Source organism: Sinocyclocheilus grahami, unplaced genomic scaffold, assembly GCF_001515645.1.
Source record: "Sinocyclocheilus grahami isolate Dianchi unplaced genomic scaffold, SAMN03320097.WGS_v1.1 scaffold283.1, whole genome shotgun sequence".
Taxonomy (NCBI): Eukaryota; Metazoa; Chordata; class Actinopteri; order Cypriniformes; family Cyprinidae; genus Sinocyclocheilus; species Sinocyclocheilus grahami.
Window position 1 is genome coordinate 199,422 of NW_015505462.1, and position 9,223 is coordinate 208,644.

Consider the following 9,223-nt stretch of genomic DNA (forward strand, 5'->3'; position numbering starts at 1 on the left):
GTTTGGTTCACTAGGTTACACAATCATGGGGAAGACTGCTGATCTGACAGTTGTCCAGAAGACAATCATTGACACCCTTCACAAGGAGGGTAAGCCACAAACATTCATTGCCAAAGAAGCTGGCTGTTCACAGAGTGCTGTATCCAAGCATGTTAACAGAAAGTTGAGTGGAAGGAAAAAGTGTGGAAGAAAAAGATGCACAACCAACCGAGAGAACCGCAGCCTTATGAGGATTGTCAAGCAAAATCGATTCAAGAATTTGAGTGAACTTCACAAGGAATGGACTGAGGTTGGGGTCAAGGCATCAAGAGCCACCACACACAGACGTGTCAAGGAATTTGGCTACAGTTGTCGTATTCCTTTTGTTAAGCCACTCCTGAACCATAGACAATGTCAGAGGCGTCTTACCTGGGCTAAGGAGAAGAAGAACTGGACTGTTGCCCAGTGGTCCAAAGTCCTCTTTTCAGATGAGAGCAAGTTTTGTATTTCATTTGGAAACCAAGGTCCTAGAGTCTGGAGGAAGGGTGGAGAAGCTCATATCCCAAGTTGCTTGAAGTCCAGTGTTACGTTTCCACAGTCTGTGATGATTTGGGGTGCAATGTCATCTGCTGGTGTTGGTCCATTGTGTTTTTTGAAAACCAACGTCACTGCACCCGTTTACCAAGACATTTTGGAGCACTTCATGCTTCCTTCTGCTGACCAGCTTTTTGAAGATGCTGATTTCATTTTCCAGCAGGATTTGGCACCTGCCCACACTGCCAAAAGCACCAAAAGTTGGTTAAATGACCATGGTGTTGGTGTGCTTGACTGGCCAGCAAACTCACTAGACCTGAACCCCATAGAGAATCTATGGGGTATTGTCAAGAGGAAGATGAGAGACACCAGACCCAACAATGCAGATGACCTGAAGGCCACAATCAAAGCAACCTGGGCTTCCATTACACCTGAGCAGTGCCACAGGCTGATTGCCTCCATGCCACGCCGCATTGATGCAGTAATTCATGCAAAAGGAGCCCCTACCAAGTATTGAGTACATGTACAGTAAATGAACATACTTTCCAGAAGGCCAACAATTCACTAAAAATGTTTTTTTTTATTGGTGTTATGAAGTATTCTAATTTGTTGAGATAGTGAATTGGTGGGTTCTTGTTAAATGTGAGCCCAAATCATCACAATTAAAAGAACCAAAGACTTAAACTACTTCAGTCTGTGTGCATTGAATTTATTTAATACACGAGTTTCACAATTTGAGTTGAATTACTGAAATAAATGAACTTTTCCACGACATTCTAATTTATTGAGATGCACCTGTAGCTCTGGGTAAGAGGTAAAAAATGTTAACTGTTGACTGTAGTGAAGAGGTTATGTAATGTTTGTACAATTACATTAAGCAATGTAATTAAAGGTGCAGTAGGAGATCTTGGAAAATGCTAACTTTAGCCTGATAACACTGAAAGCGAACGTCCCACCCTCCCTGCAATCACCGTCCAAAGCCACGCCGCTTGAACGCATAAACGCTCACAGACCTCGAATACCAGAGACATCATTACTACAATAGGCTACATCAGTGGTTCCCAATTCCAGTCCTCGCTCGATTAATTTACAGAGGTATATTATGTCACATTTCACACTTCTCTAGTAAGTTTCGTCTGTGTGTGAAGACGCTGCGCAGCGCAGATATGAACACTGCAGAGAGACATGCAAAATATGCAGCGGCGGGGGCTGGCGGGTGCGCGGGCATGGAATTGGGAACCGCTGGGCTACATCATGTGCCATTCACCGGTGAGAAAACGTTATAGTACAGTTAGTAAAAGTACTACAATACCAGGAAGGAAGATCGGGTTGTTGATGTTTGTCTGCCATTCTCGCTCTGTCTGCACAGCGTGCGTGAACGCACTGATGACGTATCCTATCTGCGCGAACCGGGTGCACAGAGGTATGCTAATACATACGTTGACAGACAGATAGGAAAGCTAATTAAAATGCTCGGACCAAGTGTTTTGATTGGACAAACATTTCTTGGTCCTACGCCTTCCACAGAATATATAAATACAGATAAATACATTTAGACCACTTAACTTAATGATTGCTATCGGGATGTGAAGAGACTTTCAACCAGCATAACAAAAAATGTTTCTGAAGACAATCACCTATTGCACCTTTAATCGCATAAATATGCAAATAAGAACGATAACCCAGGGTTTATACATCTAAAGTGTGAAATGTTAAACCCTGACTACCCAGGATTAAAAATGACCCTGAGTTAACAAATTCAAGTGTGAAAAGCCCAATAAGGCTCTTTGAATTAAACTATAGACAGTGCTATGACCTTGAAAACAAAATAGCCTTTCTGTGTCTTCATTTTAATTACGCTGAAATGTCTTATTGAAGAAAAATCTCATAGGGTACATAAAACCTTGGTTTATTGAGTGTTAGACAATATGACTTGGAATGATGCCTTTAATCTGAAAGAAGTCAAAAGAAAATAAGGTTCTCCTGGGGCCTAATGATACTCTTTGGCAAGATTTGCACCATCCCTTTTGTGACTGTCTTATAAAAAATAATATAATTCAGTAAGGCCCCTTAAGAAGATTACCACATGAATGGCAAAGTTATAATTACAAGACTATGAGGGGAAACTTTTAAAATATCTATTTATGTAGGTAACCTTTTTAATCTGTTAGAGCTGAAGGGGCATTATCAGCTTAATGACTGTCATTTCTCATGGGTTTAATTGGTTATCTATTCTTCTGAACTGATAAAAGACAGACATAAGTGGAACAGCAGCAGTGCACATTAGGAACAGCCATAAGCACACTTTCACTTCTGCTGAGGGGTAGGGATGTGAACAATGGGAGGGGGGCACAAAATGCGGTCTGAAGCATGAAAATATACGGCAACATTTAATATGGGGCATAGACATGCATGTCATGTAACTCATCCCACACCTTTTGTACTGTGACCAAGAATAATACATAGAATTATGTTGTTTGTTGAGGAGAAGTGGGCTAATAGTTTTCTAAACAATCAGTTTTATTTAGATTTTCTCATGGTGGACAATAAAAAGGCTTCAAGTACAGAGCCGTCTGACAGTTCTGGGCTGTGTACATATGGATATGAGTAGCCTTTGTTGTTTACCAGATTCAAGGTGCCTGCTGTAACATTGCCTCCCTCCTCTAGTCACTGCTGTCTCCACTGCTGTCTCCTCGTATCTGTCATGGTGAAGTCATGGTGCATTTAGATTCTGAAATTTGAATAGATGCTCGCTGGATCATGAAGCCAATTTCTTGTGACCTTGCCTATGTTTATAAAATGGTAATAAAGTTGGTGGAGAATTCCGCTGAATATCATGTAATTACCAGTTGTTTTCAAGATTGGTCAGTTGTCACCGAAGCCAATGATTTTGTTTTGTTTTCGTTCGTTTTGTTTTCCCTAAATTATTTGTAATCAAATATGTATTTCAATGGCATTTAGATTTGTGTGTGTGTGTGTGTGTATGTATTAACAAAAACTGCTAATCATTCACAATTGTTAACAAATTGCCCTCTCTTTCTCCTTCCTTTTCCTCTCTTTCCGTCTCTCCTGCTGGTGGCAGATGTTTCACGAGGACGCGTCTGGAGGATGGCAGCTCGTGGCAGTCGACGTGAATAAACCACATGGCCGGGCGCCTGCTTGCCTCCAGGTACCAGACATGCAATTTAATGGCACTGACACCCCTGACCATCAGCACACCCTCAGTATTGCTTGACTGCCACATCTAATGCCACACTACTGTGCAGGAGTGCAAAAAAATGTGCTGCAGGTGGCCTGAATGCAATAGCCACATTTAGATTTTGCTCAAACTAGCTGGTATGATTTTGACAGAGTATGAATAAATTGTGGAATGAACACAGCAAAGTTTGCCTTTCCCTCTTTTGTGAGCCCAATTTAGCACATGCACATTACACAAACCAACATACCCACATATGTGGATCATTCTTATCCTAAATATCTCTTCAGAAGCACAAGAGTTTGTTGTTGTTGTTTTTTCCCTATTTTACTTTAAATCAACATTGATTCATGAAATCAATACTGATCCCATTTACTTACCATTTACCATGTTCCTGGTCTTGTTCTGCACGATTTTCAGTACGTTACTCCAAAGAAAAAGGATTGCAAATATCATTTCAGACTGACAATAGACAAAAACTTAAATGGCTTATTATCTTGAAACAGTGTGCCAATGTCGTTTTTTTATGCATTTTGACACTGATATTGCAGAGAAATTATGAATTGGGTTTGAATGGTCATAGAATAGAGTGGGCTTTTGATGGCTGATAATACCATAATAACAGAAAGGACAGCATCTGGAGAGGGTGTAATGGCACTTACCTTTAAAAACCAGTCCTGACTTTTAGATCTGCCTACACAGAGGGAGAGAGATCTTCAGTGAAAATAGGTCCTCAGCAGAGTCACATAGAAGTTAATATCCAAAAGTTCATTATAATGCATCACATTTGGGTTAAGATTTGACAGTGTAATCCTGGTGAAGAGCTTGCATGTCATTCTAACATGGCTTTTCAACTGTAGAGTAGGGAGCATTTGAAAATATTCAGTGCAAGTAAAAAAGACCAAAGACTGGCATTTAATGACATTTCTGGGACCAAGTTTCTATGAGGTGAACCCATCAGGTAAAGGAAAGCTTTTGTATTTCCTCAGAGAGGGGCAAAGGTTACAGGGGGTTGGATGGGGTGAACAAGAGAGAGAGTGCAGCAAGTCGTTGGAGTTGTAGTTCATCATAGACTTCAATCACAATGGCTTTCAGCACAATGCAATTGTCTGTGAACTATTATTGAAGCGTCATGACACAAATGGCAGACAAATGAACACTAACTTGGACAGAAAGGAAAGGAAACTCATCCCCCCCCCCCCCCCCCCCCCCCCCCCCCCCCCCCTCCTTCTAGCACTTCAAACAGTTCAATAAACAACAAGGTAAATACAAAAGCAATTCATAACTATTTTACAATTTGGCAAATTGGTGGCTAATTTGTATGAATTTGTACGATCTCATTTATACATTTTCATTCAATCTGCTTGTGCCCCACAGATGGTCAGGTTTAGGGGTAGACATTCATGCTTACGTTATCTTTCTAAAAACTGAATTACATTGTACAAATTAATATGAAACCTTGTAAATAGTTGTTTTCTCGTCAGATCTGCTTGGTAATTATGTAACTTGTAAGTTACTTAATGACCTTGTTGTTTATTGAACTGTTGTATAAAATCAATATCACAAAGTTACTTATATTTCAGATATGTTGCTTTGTCTATTTGCTCCACCAATAAAACAGTTCCAAACAAAGCCACAATATAATTACCTGCTGCTTGTCTCCGAGCAATAGATGGTATACTGACATTCCCAAATGTCTTGTGTGCTTGAACAAACCAGTTGAGTGAATAATTCAGTGACTCATTCAAGTCTCTGTCCGAATATGCCTACTTTCCCACCATATAGTAACTGAAAACACTGTGATTCAGTAGTGTATCCAACTAGTATTCACAGATAGTATTCATAAAACAGTAGGTGAAAAGTACCAAGATGATCTACGGACACTTTTCAATCCCATGAGGCCACAGGAGAGGAGTTGTGAATGGTAGTGAAGCAACACAACTCATGGCGTAAGTCAAAGATGAAGATGGTGAATGTCTGGATTTCATTCATACTATATAGTTTATACAGTTGTGAAGTAAATTATTCAAAAGAAGTACCCACTCAGAGAGTATGCAATTTTGGACATTTCATTTCCTGAATGAATGTGTTTCTGAACAAATTAGTTTGTGTGAATAATCCAATGACTCAGCCATAAAAACAGTTACTTTTCTTTTGTTCAATGAATCAGTGTGTTTGAACGAATCAGTTGAATAATGATTAAATAACTCTTTATCTACTCATAACCTGCTGGCATATCGTGTAACCTGCAGGAAAAACTGTTGCATAAGTCCAGCATTTACCTAGATTAATAAATCTTCCTGTTTTGAAATTATGTTGTGATAAAAAAAGGTAGGTCTGTGTTTATACAGCCAAAAAATACATGGAATGACTACATAGTTTGCCTTAAATGGCACAAATCTTGCCACAGTTTTTAACAGAATCCTGAGTGAATCTCACAAAGAAATGGCCAGGTCATATTTATTTATGTATTATTAATATTATTATTATTATACTGTATATATTTTTTTACCATTACATATCCCAAATTCATTAAAAAAAATAGTTAGTTATTACTGGTTATTAGTATTTAAAATAAGAATTCTCATCTCTGTAATGCAAAAAAATTAAAATAAATCTGCAGCAGATATATGTCAGTTTCAGCTGTCATTATGTGTAATAATGTTATCTTAATGTAATAATGTAATAATCTTAATGTCATAACTCATCAGTATAGATTAATGTTTGTTTGTATGTTTCTGGTGTTGGCAGGCTCTAGCTTGTTCTTTCTGATACAGTATATCAGATGGAAGTATATCGGGGAAGTTGTAGCCTAATGGTTAGAGAGTCGGACTCATAACCCAAAGGTTGTGGGTTCGAGTCTCGTACCGGCAGGGATTGTAGGTGGGGGGGACTGAATGTACAGCGCTCTCTCCCACCTTCAATACCACGACTGAGGTGCCCTTGAGCAAGGCACCGAACCCCCAACTGCTCCCTGGGCGCCGCAGCATAAATGGCTGCCCACTGCTCCGGGTGTGTGTTCACTGCTGTGTGTGTGCACTTTGGATGGGTAAATGCAGAGCTCTAATTCCGAGTATGGGTCACCATACATGGCCACATGTCACTTCACTTTTTTTTTAATTTTTTATATTTAAACTGGAAGCAGTGGCTATTCTGTATTTGGTTGTGTTTCATTATATGGTTAAGGTTAATGAGGTCTGCTTGATCTCTTCTCCAAAGGCCACCTTGGTGTTAATTAGGCCTTTGCATTTCCTTATGTTATAATTGCACTACAGCTATTCTCATGAATTTTTTAAGTTCTTCAAGTACAAGATTTCCTGTCTCGAGTTTTGCACTTGTTCTTACTGCAAACTTTTTTATATAAGTTTCAATTCAGACTCTAGATATGAATGTATAAAAAAGAATATGTTTCAGTGGAGTTTAAATCCTGACCTTTACAATAGGGGATTTGCAGTTCCCTTTCAGTCAGTCACGTTCTACGTTACGTCAGTCGTGACTGATGAATTGGGATCTCGCCCGAGAGCCCAATCACCTTTGAGTGTAAACTAAACAAGCCAATGACAGTTGGCGTGCGTGTTTCGCCATGTGCACCCTGCCCCGCCGCGCGGGTATAAAAGGAGAGCGTGTGCAAACGCAGAATCTCCGCGAGTGTCTGCAAAGAAACAGCCTAGCCTTGGTGTTACGGCGCGTCGGCGGGGGTTGCCATTCAGTGCTGCTAATCTTCGGCGTGCTGCAGCTGCTATTCTAAGGTCTTGCCGCGACCTCCGCTGGGCGCTTCAGCGCTCTCTCTAAAAGAGTGTTTCCTTTTTTTCCTAAAAGAGCAAATATCTAAAAGATCTCCACGAGCGACGGGCGTCTTTTTAAAGATGGCTTCCCGCTCGTGCGTTTCTGGATGTGGTCGCTTCCTGGCTTCATCTGATAGTCATGATCGCTGTGTCTCATGCCTGGGCTTACAGCACGCTGAAGCAGCGCTCATGGATGAGTCATGTTCTCGGTGCGGGAACATGACCATCGCAATGTTGCGGTCTAGATGCCTCCTCATTAAACAAAAAATAAAAATGAAGGGGGGGGGGGGGATCCCCCTTGCCATGCCCCGCTCTAGCTCCGGTTCTCGGAGGGCTACTTCAGTTCATGGTCAGGGAGACCTGAGGATCACGGTGAGAGCTTCCCCGATGAGTACGTCTCCGCGGGCCTCTCATTCCTCTAGCAATGTCGCACCACCTGGTGTTCCCTGACGAGTGTGCTGGATCCTTGGACAGGGCGGGGTCCAGCATCTTGTGCGGAGCACAAGCGGATGACAGGATGTCGATCGCTGCATCGGAGGGCGAGCTAGGCTCTGGAGGTGAGGATTCGTCTGCGCTGCCGCCGTCAGGTAGAGTGGCGTTGCCCGAGTCAGATCCAGAGCTGACCGCTATGCTTTCCCGGGCATCGCTGCATCGGAGGGCGAGCTAGGCTCTGGAGATGAGGATTCGTCTGCGCTGCCGCCGTCAGGAGGGCACCTTTTTCTGCCCGAAACAGACTTGGTGCCTCCTCCATCCTCACCACCCTCGACGGTGGAGCGGCCAAAGGGTATGTGGACATCCCCCCAGTCGAGCGTGCTGTTACTATGCAGCTCTGCCTGCAAAGCGCCGCCGCCTGGAGAGGTAGTCCACGGCTTCCGTCCAGAGCCTGTAAGTTCTTGTCCGCTCTGACGGCTAAGGCTTACAGTGCTGCTGGACAGGCCGCTTCCACCCTGCACGCCATGGCCCTCCATGTCCACCAGGCCAAGGCGTTGAAGCAGTTGCACGAGGGTGGTGCTGACCCAGGTGTGCTGCAGGAACTGGGTACCCTGGGTCAGACGATGTCCACACTGGTGGTCCAGGAGCTCCACCTATGGCTGACCTTGGCGGGTGTGAGGGAGGTCAACAAGCATCGCTTCCTGGACTCCCCGATCTCCCAGGCCGGCCTATTCAGCGAAGCGGTGGAGGGCTCTGACCAACAGCTCCTTGGTCATCAGGTTTCTCAGAGGGGCAAGGAGGTTGAATGCTTTGCGCCCTCACCTGTTACCCTCTTGGGATCTCCCCTCGGTCCCGGCGGCCTTGAAGGAGGAGCCCTTCGAGCCTCTGCAGTCAGTAGAGCTTAAGTTTCTGTCGTTGAAGACAGCGCTCCTCACCGCATTGGCCTCGGTCAAGAGGGTAGGGGACCTGCAGGCATTTTTGGTCGACGATTCGTGCCTGGAATTCGCAAAGGGTAACTCTCACGTTGTCCTGAGACCCCGGCCTGAATATGTCCCCAAGGTTCCCACCACGCCTTTTAGGGATCAGGTGGTGAACTTGCAAGCGCTGCCCCGGGAGGAGGCAGACCCAGCCATTGCTCTGCTCTGTCCCGTCCGCGCTTTGCGCACTTACGTGGACCGTACGCAGAGCTTCAGGACCTCAGACCAGCTCTTTGTCTGCTTCGGAGGACAGCAGAAGGGAAAGGCTGTCTCCAAACAAAGACTTGCCCACTGGTTAGTGGAGGCTATAGTCTTAGCTT

At 43.4% G+C, this 9,223-nt stretch overlaps 1 protein-coding gene across 1 annotated transcript in view; it reads left to right on the plus strand.

The window, feature by feature from the left end:
* LOC107600374 (sodium leak channel non-selective protein-like) overlaps positions 1-9,223 on the plus strand; it is a 102,609-nt gene that overhangs the window by 16,235 nt on the left and 77,151 nt on the right. The window contains exon 11 of the mRNA XM_016292248.1: positions 3,596-3,682. Coding sequence (XP_016147734.1) covers positions 3,596-3,682 — 87 coding nt within the window. The remainder of the gene's footprint in view (positions 1-3,595; positions 3,683-9,223) is intronic.